Source organism: Panthera leo, chromosome B2 (assembly GCF_018350215.1).
Source record: "Panthera leo isolate Ple1 chromosome B2, P.leo_Ple1_pat1.1, whole genome shotgun sequence".
Lineage (NCBI taxonomy): Eukaryota > Metazoa > Chordata > Mammalia > Carnivora > Felidae > Panthera > Panthera leo.
The window spans coordinates 360,177-379,407 of NC_056683.1; the positions used below are offsets into that span (position 1 = coordinate 360,177).

The following is a 19,231-nucleotide window of genomic DNA, read 5'->3' on the forward strand; positions in this document are numbered from 1 at the left end:
ATATTTACTCTGGAGAATATTTAGAGAACCAGGCCTGCTGAGTTGAGAATGAGATATGGCAATAAAAGTGTATGAAGAGCCTTCACAATCCACAAATGCAATCAGGAATCCATCATAAAATAGGAAACCAGCTCTAGATCTGGGCGCTTACTTGCATATAAACAAGCATGCAGAAAATATGGGGTCCTCTCAGCCCGAGTCCTAAGTCATTCTCTTACCTGATTGTCGGATTCACAGCCTGCCCAGCTTTTCAGGTTTACACTCCCAACAGCTGAGAATGGCAGGAAGATATTTGAAGTGACTGTTCGTATTGGGATTGCAGCATGAGCTCTTCATGTTCAGAAACGTCTTTGTCTCCTTCTGACATTCTTCCTGCCTCTCAGGAGCCACAGACCTTAGGCATATAAACACGGAGAGAGTGTCCCCTGGGTGTGAGCATGATCGCTGTGAGAATAAACAGGGTATTTTCCCATACTTGCAATTCAAGACAATTCCTCTTGGGTGTTGCTATCTTGAGTTCCATCTTTTTTTTTTTTTTTTTTTGCCCCCACTGCTCCAAGTTTTTCGTTTCTATGTTTCTTCCTTATTTGCAGAGTCGTGGACAGCAGGATTGTCAGGGGCCTTCTATGTTTTCTTAGTTCAATTACCTTTTCTTCCCTTGTCATCATGGGAACTTCCCTGAAAAACTTTGTGAGAGGGGTGCCTGGGTGGCTCCATCAGTTAAGCATCCGACTTCGGCTCAGGTCGTGATCTCATGGTAGGTGAGTTCGAGTCCCACGTCAGGCTCTGTGCTGACAGCTTGGAGCCTGGAGCCTGTTTTGGACTTTGTGTTTCTCTCTCTCTCTGACCCTTCCCTGTTCATGCTCTGTCTCTCTCTGTCTGAAAAATAAATAAACATTAAAAAAAAAATAAAAAAAAAAAACTGTGAAAAACTGAAAAAAAAAACCTGGCAATGTTTGGTAAGGAATGGAGGCCAGTTGTGTTCCATTGACCTGTACAGATGATGATAATCTTTTTTTTTTTTTTTTTTTTTTTTTTTTTTTTTTTTTTTTTTTTTTTTTTTTACTTTTTAAAATTTTTTCGTATATTTTATTCATTTTATTTTATTTTATTTTTTTTTATTATTATTTTTTTTATTTTTTAATATATGAAATTTACTGTCAAATTGGTTTCCATACAACACCCAGTGCTCATCCCAAAAGGTGCCCTCCTCAATACCCATCACCCACCCTGCCCTCCCTCCCACCCTGCCCTCCCTCCCACCCCCCATCAACCCTCAGTTTGTTCTCAGTTTTTAACAGTCTCTTATGCTTTGGCTCTCTCCCACTCTAACCTCTTTTTTTTTTTTTTTTTTTTCCTTCCCCTCCCCCATGGGTTTCTGTTATGTTTCTCAGGATCCACATAAGAGTGAAACCATATGGTATCTGTCTTTCTCTGTATGGCTTATTTCACTTAGCATCACACTCTCCAGTTCCATCCATGTTGCTACAAAAGGCCATATTTCATTTTTTCTCATTGCCACGTAGTATTCCATTGTGTATATAAACCACAATTTCTTTATCCATTCATCAGTTGATGGACATTTAGGCTCTTTCCATAATTTGGCTATTGTTGAGAGTGCCGCTATAAACATTGGGGTACAGGTGCCCCTATGCAGATGATGATAATCTTTAACATTCTGCATAATTTTTACTATGGTCCTGTGGAAAACAAGACAGAGGAACAAGGAGAAGTAGGATTGCTTTTATTTATTCCAAATTAGATTCTTCATTGTTGGTAATAGTGTTAAATTTGTTTGTTTAAAATAGACATCCCAAGGCTCACATCTTTCTCTAAGGGATGAGGCTGGTCTCTCCTTGTGTATCCTCTCTTGTTGCTGCAACCTTTATGTGAGAATATTCTGTGAGCCTCTTCCCAGGAATACATGCAATCTGACATCCATGCAAACTTTCTCATAACAGTTATAAACACCATGTACCCTGTCCATCTTTGTGTTGAGATCCATTATTGTTGCTTTGCATGAATGCATTGTATATTAATCACGATAAAAATTCCTCTTTCAGGGCGTGCCTGGGTGGGCCCTTCAGATAAGCAGCCGGCTCTTGATTTTGGCTCAGGTAGCTTATTTATGGTTTGTGGATGGAGCCGGGCAATGGGCTCCGGACCCACACAGGAAGCCTGCTTTGGATTCTCGCTCTTTCCTCTCTCTCTCCCCTTCCTGTACTCACTTTCTTTCCTCTCTTTCAAAATAAACAAATAAACTTCAGAAAAATATTCCTTGTTCAAGCATATGCTAAACATATTATAGAAATAAAAATAATCTCATTTAGAAACTATTGTTCTGAGTTCCTTATGTGCAAATACTCATTTATTTCTTCCAAATATCCAGGGAGGGATGAACTAACATCATATTTACTTTACAAGATAATGGCAGCTAAAAGGATTTAAGTAATTTGGCTGTTTCCCCCAGTGTTATTGAGGAATAATTGACAAGTATATTTGTATATGTTTCATATTTTAAATTTTTAATTATTTTATTTTTAAATTTACATCCAAGTTCACTAGCATATAGTACAACAATGATTTCAGGAGTAGATAACAGTGATTCATCCCCTATGTATAACACCCAGTACTCATTCCAACAAGTGTCATCCTTAATGCCTCTTATTCATTTAGCCCATCCCCCCCACTCACAACCCCTCCAGCTACCCTCAGTTTGTCCTCTGTATTTAAGAGTCTCTTATGTTTTGTCCCCCTTTCTGTTTTTATATTATTTTTGCTTCCCTTCCCATATGTTCATCGGTTTTGTATCTCAAATTCCTCATATGAGTGAAGTCATATGATATTTGTCTTCCTCTGACTAATTTTGCTTAGCATAATGCCCTCTAGTTCCATCCACATTGTTGCAAATGGCAAGATTTCATTCTTTTTTATTGCTGAGTACTACTCCATTGTATATATATACCACATCTTCTTTATCCATTCATCTATCAGAGGACATTTTGGCTCTTTCCATACTTTGGCCATTGTTGATGGTGGTGCTATATACATTGGGGTGCATGTGCTCCTTTGAAACATCACACCTGTATCCCTTGGATAAATACCTAATAGTGCAATTGCTACATCATAGGGTAGTTCTATTTTTAATTTTTTGAGGAACCTCCATACTGTTTTCCAGAGCGGATGCAACTAGTCTGCATTCCGACCAGCAGTGCAAAAGAGATCTTCTCTCTCCACATCCTTGCCAATATCTGTTGTTGCCTGAGTTGTTATGTTAGCCATTCTGACAGGTGTGAGGTGGTATCTCAGTGTGGTTTTGATTTGTATTTCCCTGATGATGAGTGATGTTGAGCATTTTCTTATGTGTCTGTTAGCCATCTGGATGTCTTTGGAGAAGTGTCTATTCATGTCTTTTGCCCATTTCTTCACTGGATTATTTGTTCTTTTGAGGGGTGTTGAGTTCGATAAGTTCTTTCTATATTTTGGATACTAACCGTTTATCTGATATGTCATTTGCAAATACGTTCTCCCATTCTGTCGGTTGCCTTTTACTTTTGCTGATTGTTTCCTTCGCTGTGAAGAAGTTTTTTATTTTTATGAGGCCCCAATAGTTCATTTTTGCTTTTGCTTTCCTTTCCCTCAGAGACGTGTTGAGTGAGAAGTTGGTGCAGCTGAGGTCAGAGGTTTTTGTCTGCTTTCTCCTCTAGGATTTTGAAGGCTTTCTTTAGGTGTTTCATCCATTTTGAGTTTATTTTTGTGTATGGTGTAAGAAAGTGGTCCAGGTTCATTCTTCTGTGTGTCACTGTCCAGTTTTCCCAGCACCACTTGCTGAAGAGACTGTCTTTATTCTATTGGATATTCTTCCTGCTTTGTCAAAGATTAGTTGGCCATACATTTGTGGGTCCATCTCTGGGTTCTCTGTTCTATTCCATTGATCTGAATGTCTGTTTTTGTATCAATACCATACTGTCTTGATGATTACAGCTTTGTAATATGTCTTGGTGTCTGGGATTGTGATGCCTTCAGCTTTTGTTTTCTTTTTCATGAATACTTTGGCTATTTGGGGTCTTTTGTGGTTCCATACAACTTTTAGGATTGTTTGTTCTAGCTCTGTGAAGAATGCTGGTGTTATTTTGACAGTGATTGCTTTGAATATATAGATTTCTTTGGGTAGTAGTGATATTAAACAAAATTTGTTCTTCCAATTGAGGAGCATGGAATATTTTTCCATTTTTTGGTGTTTTCAATTTATTTCAAAGCTTTCTATAGTTTTCAGTTTATAGATTTTTCACCTCTTTGGTTAGATTTATTCCTAGGTATTTTATGGTTTTTGGTTCAATTGTCAATGGGGTCAATTCCTTGATTTCTCTTTCTGTTGCTTCATTATGGTGTGTAGAAATGCAACTGATTTCTGTGCATTGATTTTATATCCTATGACTTTGCTAAATTCATGGATCCACTCTAGCAGTTTTTTGTTTTTTTTTTTTTAGTGGGATCTTTTGGGTTTTCCATAGAGTATCATGTCATCTGCGAAGAGTGCAAGTCTGAATTCCTCCTTGCCTATTTGGATGCCTTTTATTCCTTTGTGTTGTCTGACTGCTGAGGTTAGGATTTCCAATACTATGTTGAATAACAGTGGTGAGAGTGGGCATCCCTGTCGTGTTCCTGACCTTACAGGGAAAGTTCTCAGTTTTTGATGAAGATATTAGTGGTGGGTCTTTCATATATGGCTTTATGATCTTGAGATACCCTTCTAACCGTACTTTCTTGAGGGTTTTTATCAAGAAAAGATGCTGTATTTTGTCCAATGCTTTCTCTGCATCTATTGAGAGGATCATGTGGTTCTTGTCCTTTCTTTTATTAATGTGATGTATCACATTGATTATTTTGTGGATATTGAACCAGCCCTGCATCCCAGGCATAAATCCCACTTGGTCATTGTGAATAATTCTTTTAATGTATTGTTGGATCCAGTTGGCTAGTAACTTAAGGATTCTTACATCCATCAGGGAAATTGCTCTGTAGTTCTCCTTTTTAGTGGGGTCTCTGTCCGGCTTTGGAATCAAGGTAATGCTGGCCTTGTAAAATGAGTTTCCTTCCATGTCTATTTTTTGAAACAGCTCCAAAATAATAGGTGTTAACTCTTCTTTAAATGTTTGGTAGAATTCCCCTGGAAAGCTATCTGGCCCTGGACTCTTGTTTGTTGGGAGATTTTTGATTACTGATTCGATTCCTTTACTGGTATGGGTCTGTTCCACTTTTCTATTTCTTTTTGTTTCAGTTTTGGTAGTTTATATGTTTCCAGGAATTTGTCCATTTCTTCCAGATTGCTAATTTTTTTGGTGTATAATTTCTCATAATATTCTCCTATTATTGTTTGTGTTTCTGCAGTGTTGGTTGTAATCTCTCTTCTTTCCTTCTTGATTTTATTTATTTGGGTCCTTCCCTTTTTCTTTTTGGTCAAACTGGCTAGAGGTTTATCAATTTTGTTAATTCTTTCAAAGAACCAACTTCTGGTTTCATTGATCCATTCTACCGTTTGTTGTTTTTTAAAATAGCATTGATTTCGCGGCGCCTGGGTGGCGCAGTCGGTTAAGCGTCCGACTTCAGCCAGGTCACGATCTCGCGGTCCGTGAGTTCGAGCCCCGCGTCAGGCTCTGGGCTGATGGCTCGGAGCCTGGAGCCTGTTTCCGATTCTGTGTCTCCCTCTCTCTCTGCCCCTCCCCCGTTCATGCTCTGTCTCTCTCTGTCTGTCCCAAAAATAAATAAAAAACGTTGAAAAAAAAAATTAAAATAGCATTGATTTCTGCTCTAATCTTTATTATTTCCTGTCTTCTACTGGTTTGGCATTTTATTTGCTGTTCTTTTTCCAGCTTTTAAGATGTAAGGTTAGGTTGTGTATTTGAAATCTTTATTCCTTCTATAGGAAGGCCCAGATTGCTATATATTTACCTCTTATGACCAACTTTTTGTGTCCCCTAGGTTTTGGGCTGTCATTTCCATTGACTTCCATGTACTTTTTAATTTCCTCTTTAACTTCTTGGTTAGTCATTCATTCTTTAGTAGGATGTTCTTTAGTCTCCAAGTATTTTATCTTTCTAAATTTTTTCTTGTGGTTTGATTTCGAGTTTAATGGCGTTTTGGTCTGAAAATATGCATGGTATGATCTCGATCTTTTAGTACTTGTTGAGGGCTTATTTGTGTCCCAGTATGTGATCTATTGTGGAGAATGTTTCATGTGCACTCGAGAAAATGTGTATTCTGCTTTAGGATGAAATAGTCTGAATATATCTGTGAAGTCCATCTGGCCCAGTGTGTCATTCAAACCCATTATTTCCTTGTTGTTTAGATGATCTGACTAGTGCTATAAGTGGGGTGTTGAGACCCCTACTGTTATGGCATTATTGTCAGTGAGTTTATGGTTTTGATTAAGTGATTTATATGTTTTGGTGTCTCATGTTTGGAGCATAAGTGTTTACAATTGTTAGATCTTCTTGGTGGATAGACCCCTTAATTATGATATAATGCCCTTCCTCATCTCTTGTTATAGTCTTTCTTTTAAAATCTAGATTCTTTGACAAAAGTATGGCTACTCTGGCTTTGTTTTGGAAGTCATTATCATGAAAGATGGTTCTCCATCCCCTTACTTTCAATCTGTAAGTGTCTTTAGGTCTAAAACGGGTATCTTGTAAACAGCATAAAGATGGGTCTTATTTTCTTATCAATTCTGTTATCCTATGTCTTTTGCTTGGAGTGTTCAGTCCACTGATGTTTAGAGTGAGTCCTGAACGATATGAATTTATTCCCATTATGTTACCTGTAGGTTTTGAGTTTTTGGTGGTCTTCTCTGGTCCTTTATATTCTTTGTTGCTTTTGGTCTTTTTATTTATTTTTTATTAAAAATTTTTTAAATGTTTTTATTTATTTTTGAGACAGAGAGACACAGAGCATGAGCAGGGGAGGGGCAGAGAGAGAGGGAGACACAGAATCTGAAGCAGGCTCCACACTCTGAACTGTCAGCACAGAGCCTGACGTGGGGCTCGAACTCACGGACTGTGAGATCATGACCTGAGCTGAAGTTGGATGTCCATCCAACTGAGCCACCCAGGCGCCCCTCTTTTTATTTTTATTTTTCATCTTTTCTCCCCTCATAGAGTCACCCTTAAAATTTCTTGCAGGGCTGGATTAGTGGTCATTAACTCCTTTAATTTTTATTTGTTTGAGAAACTGTTTTTTTTTTTTTTTTTAAATCTCTTCTTGTATTTTGAATGACAGCCTGCCTGGATAAAGAATTCTTGGTTTTACATTTTTTCTGATTCAGTACATTGAATATATCCTGCCGCTGCTTTCTGGCATGTGTAGAGTCTGTGGATAGGTCTGCTGCAAACCTAATCTGTCTTCACTTGTAGTTTAAGGACTCCTTTTCCCTTTATGCTTCATGATTTTTTGCTAGCCTTAGTATTTTGTGAATTTGACTATGATATGCCTTGTTGATGGTTGGTTTTTGTTGAATCTAATGGGAGTCCTCTGTGTTTCCTGGATTTTGAGGTCTGTTCTTTCCCCAGGTTAGCAAAGTTTTCTACTATGATTTGTTCACATAAACCTTCTACACCCTTTTCTCTCTCTTCATCTCCTGGGACCCCTATGATTCAGATATTATTCCTTTTTTAATGAGTCACTGAGTTCTCTAATTTTATATTGTGCTCTTTTGCCTTAGTGTGCCTCTTTTTTTCCTGCTTCATTATTCTCCATAAGTTTGTCTTCTCTATCATTGATTCGCTCCTCTGTTTCATCCATCCCTGCCGCTGTGGCACCCACTTGAAAATGCAGCTAGTTATAGCATTTTTTATTTCATTCTGAGTAGCTTTTACTTTTATCTCTGCAGAAAGGGATTCTAATACATTTTCAACCGTAGCTAGTATTCTTACTATTGTGATTCTAAATTCTGGTTCAGACATCTTGCTTGTATCTTTTTTGATAAAGTCATTGGTTGTCATTTTCTCTTGTTCTTTCTTTTGGGGTGAATTCCTTTGTTTTATCACTTTGAAGAAAGAAAGGGAAAGAAAACAGTAAAAAAAAAAAATTAAAAACACACAAAAAAATCAAAGGATGGATCCTAGGTGTGTTTGGTCTGGTTGTCGAAGGAAACTTGATAGATTAGAGAAAAAAGGGACAGAGAGAAAAGAAAAAAGAGAAAAAGAAAACTTTTGAAAATTTGAAAAATGAATGCAATAAAATAGAATAAAATGAAATGATAGTAGATAGAATTTTAAAAAATTACAATAATGTAAAAACTATAGTAGAAAAATTATAGAAAAATCTTTTTTATTAAAATGGAAAATAAAAATAATTTTTTCTCATTCTGTATTCAAGAATGAGAAAAGAAAAAGAAAAAAATATATAGACGGACCTGTGAAGAGAATGAAATATTATTGAAATTACCTCTGGTTTCCCCTAGAAGTCAAACTATGAAGAGGTTCATAGTCTGTATAAAACTGCAGGTGGGTTGACTTGTTTTGTTCCTCAAGAGCGCAGTTGGCCCAGTTGGGTGGGGCTTAGTGTAAAGGCTCCATTCTCCACTAGATGGCATTGCTTAGCTTACTGGGGTGGAATTTTGTGGTGCTTGTAGGCAGGTATGCACATGCACAGGAGGGGTGAAATGGCGTCACCCAGCTATCCAGTCTCTAGTATCAGAACTCTGTGCTCTCCCTGACCAGCAGTCAAGCACCCCTCCTTTGTCTCTGGCTTCTGTCTCTCCCTGCTTCTGCACTATTCATGATCAAACCATAAGGCTGACACATGGCATCTCCCTCCTGAGTTTTATCTCAGATGCAGCTGTGATTCCCAACCCCTCACTTCTGAGTGACTGAGGCTTTTACCCACTCAAATCCTGTAGAACAGGGTTTCACCGAGCAATGGCCATGTGTGGCCTGCCCCCAGGAATGTTCACAGGACCATGCTATTGCTAATGCCCGGAGATTGTGACTGGGTGTCCGCCCGCCCCAGAAAAAGTTCACGTCATTGTGTAGCAGTAGTGTTTCAGTGTTTATAATAAATCACAATACAAATCTGGCACCAGGATTCACCCTTAACAACCTTGTTCCAGCACAAGCGAATGTGGATGTTCTCTGGGGTCTGCTGGGACCTTTTCCTGTGGGGTGACTGCGCAGCCTCTACCCAGTGTCCTCCCAGCAGGGGAACTGCCTCTCCCCATGTGACCTGAAAACCCCTGGACTCCACCCTCCTCCTGGGGATTTGCCCTTCCCACCAGAGTACTGCCAGGTATCAAGCTGTGGAGTTTCAGTCTCTGAACTCCCCCTGTTTATAGATTCTTACTGGAATTTAAACCCTCTACTTTCTCCTTTCTCCATTTTTAGGTCATTCCCTGCAGCTGTTTCCTCTTTTCCACTTTCTCTCCAGCTGCTTTGGGTGGGGGGTACTTTTCCTGTATTCTCCCCCTAGTCTGTGTCCTCTCTCCACAAGCAAAAACAGCTCCTTGCCCTCTATGGCTTCTCTCTCCCCCAGTTCACCTCTCTGTGCTGCGTACCTGCCAAGATCTGTGGTTCAGGTTGTGCAGATTGTGTGCGAATCCTCATATCAGTTTTCTAGGTGTGGAAGATGGTTTAGTGTTGATCTGGCTGCATGTTAGGGATGAGAGATGGCAAAAAACAAAAACAAAAACAAAAACCTTCCATGCTGTTCCACCATGGGTGTGAACTCTTTTTTAAGTGTCTTGTAGAAATACCCTGGGAAGCCATCTGGCCCAGGACTCTTGTTTGTTGGGTGATTTTTGATAACCAGTTCAATTTATTTACTGATTATGGGTCCCTTCAAATTTTCTATTTTTTCCTGTTTGAGTTTTGGTGTTGTATGAGTTTCTAGAAATTTGTCCATTTCTTCCAGACTGCATAGTTTATTGGCATCTAAATTTTCATAGTGTTCTCTTATGATTGCTTGTTCTGCTGTGCTGGTTGTGATCTCTCCTCTTTTATTTGTGATTTTATCTATTTGTGTTCTTTTTTTTCTTTTTGAAAAGTTGACTAGAGGTTTATCAATTTTATTCTTTTAATGAAGCAGCATTTAGTTTCATTTATCTGTTATATTTCTTTTTGTTTGATGTATATCACTTATTTCTGCTCTAATCTTTATTGTTTCCCTTTTTCTGCTGACTCTAGACTTCATTTGGTGCTCCTTTTCTAGCTCCTTTAGATGTAATGTTAGGTTGTGTATTTGGGACCTTTCTTGCTTCTTGATATGGGCCTGAATTGCAGTATACTTTCCTCTTAGGACTGCCTTTGAGGTATCCCAAGGGTTTGGACGGTTGTGTTTTCATTTTCATTTGCTACCATGTATTTTTTTAATTTCTTCTTTAATTTCCTAAGTAACCTATTCATTCTTTAGTGGGATGTTGTTTAACCTCCATGTATTTAAGGGCTTGTTTCCAATTTTTTACTTGTGGTTGATCTCAAGATTCATAGTACTGTATTCTTAAAAAATGCATAGTATGATCTTGATCTTTTTGTACCTACTGAGGGCTGATTTGTGGCCCAGTATGTGATCTATCCATGTGCCCTTGAGAAGAATTGTATTCTGCTGCTTTAGGATGAAATGTTCTGAATATATATGTTAAGTCCATCTGGCTCAATAGGTCATTCAAAGGCATTGTTTCTTTGTTGGTTATCTGCTTAGATATTCTGTCCATTGATGTAAGTGTGGTATTAAGGTCCCTACTTTTTTGTATTATTATCAATGAGTTTCTTTATGTTTGTGATTAATTGATTTATATATTTAGGTGTACCAAGTTGGAGACATAAATATTTATAATTGTCAGATCTTCTTGCTGGATAGTCCCCTTAATTATGATCTAATGCCCTTCTTCATCTCTTGTTACAGTTGTTTTAAAATCTTGTTTGTTTTAGGCTCCTGGGTGGCCCAGTTGATTGGGCATCTGACTTCAGCTGGGGTCATGATCTTACAGTCCGTGGGTTTGAACCTCACATTGGGCTCTGTGCTGACAGCTCAAAGCCTGGAGCCTGCTTCAATTTCTGTGTGTCTCTCTTTCTGTCCCACCCCTCTGCTTGTGCTCCTTCTCTCTCAAAAATTAATATAGAAACATTAAAAAAAAATAAGGTCTGTTTTTTCTGATACAGATATGGCTACTCCAAATTTCTTTTGTTGTCCTTAGCATGATGGATGGTTCTCCATCCCCTCACTTTCAATCTGCAGATGTCCTTAGGGCTAAAGTGAGTCTCTTGTAGGCAGCATATAGATGCATGTTGTTTTTGTTTTTTCATCCATTCAACCCTATGTCTTTAATTGGAGTATTTAGTCCATTTACATGCAGAGTGATTATAGAAAGATATGAATTTAGTGCCATTGTGTTACCTGTACAGCTGGGATTCAATATTTGAAGTTTTAAAGGACCTTGCACTGCACGGACACACTTCTCTACCTTGGAGTAGAGACTGTCCACACTATATGAATTCCTTTGTCCCTGAAAAACTGTCCCACACCTGTGCATTGCATGGAATATTTGGGGGTAGCACTGCTAAATGCAGCAAAGGTTATTTTCCTCCAAGGTGAGTCTCTGTCCCCTTCTGATGAAAGACCTTTTACTGGCACTTGCAGAGCCTTTTGTCCTTGGTGAGGCAATATACCCTCTTTCCAAGCACTCCAGGAAGAGGACTGCTCTTTTCCGCTTCACCCCAGAGATTGCTACACCACACTATGCACTATGAGCCAGTCTCCTTCTCCCCAGGAGCAGACGCCACAGCTCCGCTCCTGAGAAAGTCACCCACTTCCAAAATCTCAGAATTTGAAGTCCACATACTGCAAAAAAAGAACTGGGACACCCAGTACTTCTCACTCCCCAGTGTGTGTCCAGAGAGGTTTTCTTCTAGTATGAACTAAATGCAACACTTTCTCAACCCCTCTCACTTTCTCTCCCCTTTGTCTCTCCACAGAATGGGTTCCCTCCCCTCCAAAGCACTGCTGTTTTTTCTCCCTCAGTTTATTTCCATGCACCTCATACCTTTCACGCTGTGGAATTACACTGTGATTCAACATATATATGCGTTATGGAATTTCCTACCACGATTATTGCAGTTACTATATGTCACCATATGAAGTTATTATAATATTGTTGGCTGTATTCCTTCTACTGTACTTTAAATCTCTGTGATTTATTTTCTCTATAATTGGGAGTTTGTATCCCTTAATCCCCTTCTCCTATTGCACCCTTCCACCCACCTCCCTGCCCTCTGGCAAACACCAGTTTGTTCTCTTTGTTTATGTGTCTGTCTGTCTGTCTGTCTGTCTGTTTGTTTGTTTGTTTTTCTTTATTTTGTGTTTTCAGATTCCACATATAAGTGAAAGATATGGTATTTATCTTTCTCTGACTGACTTATTTCATTTGCATTATACCCTGAAGGTGTATCCACATTGTCACAAATGCCAGCATTTCCTCTTTTTCTCACAAGTGAAAAATATTCTATAATATTCCTAAATCTATGTCTGTCTCTACCTAGGGCAGATAATTTGACCCTTTAGTTTGAAGTTCTTTAGATCAAAAGCAAACATACTTGAGGAACTGTACCCGAAAAGCCCCATCTATACCATGACCCAATGTAGGTGAAAAGACATAGATTCTGACTGATGTTGTAATGGGAAGAGATTTTAGGATTATTTGGAGGGAGGGTAAGTATGTGGGGACAATGTTAATTATTAGAAGTCAGAATTAGGACTATGGTGGATTAAGAATATCTGCAAAATATTTCTTGTTTTTTCCAGTTAAAGGTGGGGATTTCCTCTTCCTGATTTGTTAGGCCTGTGACTATTTTGTCCAAGAGAGAATAGTACAAGTGATGTCAATACTGGTTCTTGGGTTTGTTGGAGAGATGACTGGCAGCTTTTGCCGTGGTCTGTTGGCCCCCCCGTAGAGTGTCAAGCCTGAGGCCTCCATGCTGCAAAAGCACAGAACAGCCACTTGGAGAGAGCGGACCAAGGGAGACCCAGACAGAGACTTTGCCAGCTCTCAGCTCTTCCACGCGAGGATGCTCACGTCAGCTCAGCCACGGCACAAGCATGATCGAGGAGAACCAGCCCTTCCCTGCCGTGTTCTTGCCAATTCCTGAGCCTCAGAAGAATGCAACTTCCTGGCATAGGTGTCTTCAGCTTCTGTGTTTGGGGATGCTAGTGTGTTATGCAGCAGTAGCCAACCAGATAATGACGTGTTCTTCTCTGGTTCACGGCCTGCGTGGAGCTTGGATTTTGTAAACAATTCTGATCAACAGAAATGAGGGGCTGAGACAGTTCAGGGTAGAAATGCCTTCTCCACAGACACATTTTATTTTTTTTAATAAACAAAAGTAGAATTGGGGGACCAAAAACAGTGGATGAGGTCAAACCACATTGTTTGTGTTCACAAAAGTGGATGCAGAGAATTTGAACAGTCAGTCCCTGAGCTCATACAAGCCAGTCACAGTCTTTATCTGCATCTCTATAGGGTCATAAATGCTTCTCCCACCATCCCCCAGGCCCAGTGGCCGCTCCCAGGACTTAGAAAGTAGGGAACATAGTGCCTCCCAACATTGGCTCCAGAAATGCCTCAGCAATTATGACTTAGTGTCTTTTGCTATGTATTGGCTTGGTGACAAGTAAAGAAAACACAACATTTTGATGAATTCTGAACGTTTCCCCGGTATTACATCATACGGCATTATTTATAATCTGCGAAAAAATCATGGAAATAAGAAAAGAAAATAGAAAAATAGGTAGGGTTTTGAAACTCATCCTTTGTTGTGACTAAGATTGTGGTAAAAATAAAATACTAACTAGCTAGAGAGGGATTCTGAGTTTTTTTTTTTTTTTTCTAGTCTGTTCCCACACTCAGAAATATTTAAGAGCATTCCTTTATCATTTGTCCAGTTGACTTAAAAACATCACTGGAGATAGAGGTTCCAAAACTCATTAGAAAAACCATTGGCTAATTTATCCATGTTTATCAGTGCTTAAATCATTTGTTTTAACTACTTACTTGCCTCCTGCTTAGAGAGATACATACTGATTAAAAATTCCTTTAATTCTTTTGTAAATTACCATTGCTCATCCTATTAACTGTGGTTCAAATTCAATACCTCAAAATAAAACAGGATAAGAATTTTATTCCTCACGTTAAAATACATTAACTTAGAAGAACTACACAGATAAACAGCTCTAAGTAGTAGTCATGTACCCAATATATGGGTAATATAGATGTATTTCTATCCTTGATTTTATTAGGGAATTCATAAGAATACATAAATCAGTTTTAGAACTGACATCCTGAAAACAAATTGAACATGAGGATTCTATGGCTGGTGTCCCATGGGTTCATGTTTCCATTACGCTACCTAGGCATGCTTTATTTAACATAATCAGGCTAGATTTTCCCATTTATCTTTTCTTTGGACAGCTCGACCTGTTATACATATTGTACATGATCTGAGAAGCAGTCTAACCTCACACACCAACTTTATCATCGCCTATTGCTTCCTGTCTTAGAAGTGTGCTCTAGATGTGTTCAGGTCGCCCCTCCTACTGAAGACACTACTCAAGGCAGCCTTCACGTCCTTGTTCCTCAGTGTATAGATCAGTGGGTTCAGCATAGGAGTGACCACAGTGTACATGATGGCAGCGACCTGGTCCTGGTCCATGGAGCTGCCTGAGGTAGGAGATATGTAAATGAAGATAACAGGAGCATAGAGAAGAATGACCACCATGAAGTGAGAGGCACACGTGAACAGTGCTTTGCGGAGCGCACTACAGGAGTGGGTCTTGGAGAAAAGAGAGATGATTATGGAGAAGTAGGAGAGAAGTGTTAGGAAGAAGGGGCCCATGGCAATGGTCCCGGTAACCGTGTTGAGAAGCCACTGGTTGAGCTCCGTGTTCCCGCAGGCCAACTCCAGCAAAGGCTTGACATCACAGAAGAAGTGATGGATCTGATGAGAACCACAGAAGTTCAAGCGAGAGGTCATCATGGAGTGCAACAGGGCATGGAAAAAACCAATGGTCCAGACTGTGACAGCCATCTGGGTACAGAGCTGGTAATTCATGATGACAGAGTAATGCAGTGGCCTGCAGATGGCCACAAAGCGGTCAAAGGCCATCACGGCCAACAGCATGGCCTCCGTGCTGCCCAGGAAGTGGAAGAAGTGAAGCTGGCTTATGCATCCCAAGAAGGAAATTGCCTTGTGTGTAGAGAAGAAGTTCTCCAGCATCTTTGGCAGTGTCACCGTGGAGTAGCAGATATCTAGACACGACAGATTTCCCAGGAAGAAATACATGGGTAGATGGAGTCTTGGATCAGAGACGACAACCAGGACGACTGCTCCATTGCCAACCACACTGACCACGTAAATTGCAAGGAAAACCACGAAGAGATAAGGCTGCAGTGCTTGGATGTCTGTGACTCCCAGGAGGAGAAATGCAGTGACTGAGGTTTGATTCAGCATCACTTAAGAGAAAGGATGAATTACTCTATGGAGCGTACCCCTGTTGAGAATCAGAGACTTTGCAGCTGAGGATTTTCCTGTCTACACAATGGGTACTTTGAGGGAGGGCATTGTTGTTTTACACAGTTCCCACATCAGACCTTTTATAGGATTTGCCTCATTAGACTATTAGATATTAAGGTGAACTGTTGGTTATGGGCCATTGGTCCACCATTTTTTCCCCTTATTTGATTGTCATTAATATGTTTCTTTCTCCCAGAGACTCAGAGCACGTAGCCAACCTACCATCTTCTCTGGCTGTGCACATCTACCTTCTGATAAAACTTTAATGGGCATCCAGACTGCTACCTCCAGACCTTGTAAGAAAGCCCCTGAAGGGTTTTAACTAAGGAATATAGACAAGGAGAGAATGAAAACAATGGAAGGAAATCTGAATGGAGATGCAGACATGGGGTGCCTCCTACAAAAAGGGGAATTTTTTTTTCTAAGCTTGGGAAATCCCTGAGAGGAGAATAGAAAGATTTGATGTGAGAGGAATAAAGGAGTGGGTTGATGAGGCAGTACTTCTCCATAGCTTGGAGGATTCTAGGCCATAGAGTTGAAGGAATTTAGAGAACATACCCGATCTGTGCTGTGCCTCCATGAAAGGCTGGCTCCATACAGGTCAGAGTAGCTTTCTTTGACAGTATGTTTTGCACACTGTTAATCCTACCTTTCCTATGTAAGATACAAATGTTATGGCAAATATCATTTTGGGTTCTCTGACTCACCAAACAAAATTGGATCAAAAATTCACTTGGGGAAGAAACCTTTTTCTAACATTTAAAGACAATTTCTAATCAGACTTGTCCTTACTCAGTCATTTATTTCACTGCAGTTTTAATGCTGAGAGATTACATATTTACTCTGGAGAATATTTAGAGAACCAGGCCTGCTGAGTTGAGAATGAGATATGGCAATAAAAGTGTATGAAGAGCCTTCACAATCCACAAATGCAATCAGGAATCCATCATAAAATAGGAAACCAGCTCTAGATCTGGGCGCTTACTTGCATATAAACAAGCATGCAGAAAATATGGGGTCCTCTCAGCCCGAGTCCTAAGTCATTCTCTTACCTGATTGTCGGATTCACAGCCTGCCCAGCTTTTCAGGTTTACACTCCCAACAGCTGAGAATGGCAGGAAGATATTTGAAGTGACTGTTCGTATTGGGATTGCAGCATGAGCTCTTCATGTTCAGAAACGTCTTTGTCTCCTTCTGACATTCTTCCTGCCTCTCAGGAGCCACAGACCTTAGGCATATAAACACGGAGAGAGTGTCCCCTGGGTGTGAGCATGATCGCTGTGAGAATAAACAGGGTATTTTCCCATACTTGCAATTCAAGACAATTCCTCTTGGGTGTTGCTATCTTGAGTTCCATCTTTTTTTTTTTTTTTTTTTTTTTTTTTTGCCCCCACTGCTCCAAGTTTTTCTTTTCTATGTTTCTTCGTTATTTGCAGAATTGTGGACAGCACAATTGTCAGGGGCCTCCTATGTTTTCTTAGTTCAACTACCTTTTCTTCCTTTGTCTTCATGGGTACTTCCCTGAAAAACTTTGTGAGAGGGGCGCCTGGGTGGCTCCGTCCGTTAAGCATCCGACTTCGGCTCAGGTCATGATCTCCCGGTCCGTGAGTTCGAGCCCCGCCTCAGGCTCTGCGCTGACAGCTTGGAGCCTGGAGTCTGCTTGGGATTCTGTGTCTCCCTTTCTCTCTGACCCTCTCCCGTTCGTGCTCTGTCTCTCTCTGTCTCAAAAATAAATAAACGTTAAAAAAATAAAAAAAAACAACTGTGAAAAATTGAAAAAAAAATTGGCAATGTTTGGTAAGGAATGGAGGCCAGTTGTGTTCCATTGACCTGTACTGATGATGATAATCTTTAACATTCCACATAATTTTTACTATGGTCCTGTGGAAAACAAGACAGAGGAACAAGGAGAAGTAGGATTGCTTTTATTTATTCCAAATTAGATTCTTCATTGTTGGCAATAGCGTTAAATTTGTTTGTTTAAAATAGACATCCCAAGGCTCACATCTTTCTCTAAGGAATGAGGCTGGTCTCTCCTTGTGTGTCCTCACTTCTTGCTGCAACCTTTATGTGAGAATATTCTGTGAGCCTCTTCCCAGGAATACATGCAATCTGACATCCATGCAAACTTTCTTATAACAGTTATAAACACCATGTACCCTGCCCGGCTTTGTGTTGAGATCCATTATTGTTGCTTTGAAGGAATTCATTGTATGTCTCACACGTTAAAAATTCCTTGTTCAAAGAATGCCTGTGTGTATTTGTGAAAGCAATTGTCTCTTGAATTTGACTGAGGTCCCTAACTCATAGTTTGTGAGATGGAGCCCTGCTTTGAGTTCTACACTAACAGATCAAAGCCCACTTTCGATTCTCTCTCTCCTCTCTCTCTGCCCTCCCCATGCTCATGTTCTTTCTCTCTCTTTCAAAATAAACAAATAAACTTAAAAATAATATTCCTTGTTCAAGTATATGCTATAAATAGAATGGAAAAAACACTCTGTGCTCGTTTTTCTGAGTTCCTTACAGGCATTAGCTCATTTTTTTCTTCCAAACACCCAGCATGAGAAGTACTAAAATCATTCCTAGTTATAAGAAAAGGGGAGCTCAAATGATTTAAGTAATTTTGCTGTTTCCCCCCATGTTACTGAGGAATCATTGACAAGTATAGTTGTATATGTTTCAAGTGTACAGTGTGATTTGACTTTCATATATGTGGTGGGATGACCACCGCCATGAATATCATGAATGCTTCCCTTGTCTCACATTGTTGACACTTGAGTGTGGAGAGAATGCTCAGAGTGTACTGTCAGCTTATTTCACTGCCATTGAATGTTCCTGCTTTGTAATACATTGTGTGACTGGTGTTCAAACTAAGAGTCCAGCTCTGCAGCTAACTACAGTGCGGTCCATTCTTTCAAAATACCGCCCACCTCAATTTTATCTACAGTTTCACAGATGTCTAGAAATATGATATTTTGATGAAGCCATGCCTAGCACATTTACTCTTTATGTTTTGTCTCTCTGAGGTCTTGTTTATAAGTCATTTTCCTCCTCAAGTCAAAACAAAATTGTCCTCAATATTCTTTTATTATATGGTCAGCTTCATGGGCATGTGACTGCAGTCCCCACACATTTAAAGCTTTTTTCTTATCATCTTGAAATTCTCAGTAACTTTGTTTTTTTTTAAATATATTTTAATGTATTCATTTAAATTCAAGTTTGTTAACATACAGTGTAGTGTTGGTTTCATGAGTAGAACCCAGTGATACATCACTTACATATAATACACGGTGCTCATCCCAACAGGTAACCTCCTTAATTCCCATCCCCCATTTAGCCCATCCCCTACCCACCTCCTCAGTTTGTTACTGTAGTTAAGAGTCTTTTATGGTTTGCCTCCCTCTCTGATTTTTATTTTATATTTATTTAAATAGAAGTTAGTTAACATACAGTGTAATAATGATTTCAGGAGTAGAATTTAGTGATTCATCACCTGTATACAACACCCAGTGCTCAGCCTAACAAGTGCCGTCCTTAATGCCCCTTGCCCAATTAGCCCATACCTCCACAAACCTCCCCTCCAGCAACCCTCAGTTTGTCCTCTATCATTAAGAGTCTCTTGTCATGTGTTTCCCTTTCTATTTTTTTTCCTTCCCATATGGTCACCATTTTACCCT

At 39.6% G+C, this 19,231-nt stretch overlaps 2 protein-coding genes across 2 annotated transcripts in view; one reads left to right on the top strand and one right to left on the bottom strand.

Moving 5' to 3' along the window:
- LOC122219326 (olfactory receptor 2H2-like) overlaps positions 1-19,231 on the top strand; it is a 254,348-nt gene that overhangs the window by 58,036 nt on the left and 177,081 nt on the right. The gene's annotated exons all lie outside the window — the stretch shown is intronic.
- On the bottom strand, positions 14,299-15,491 carry LOC122219323 (olfactory receptor 12D2-like). Its single transcript, XM_042937494.1, has one exon. The coding sequence runs from the start codon at positions 15,489-15,491 to the stop codon at positions 14,538-14,540; it is 954 nt and encodes a 317-aa protein (XP_042793428.1). The 3' UTR covers positions 14,299-14,537.

What these genes read in the sequence shown, in the direction of transcription:
- LOC122219323 (XM_042937494.1), bottom strand. Translation starts at nt 15,491, where the DNA reads ATGCTGAATCAAACCTCAGTCACTGCATTTCTCCTCCTGGGAGTCACA.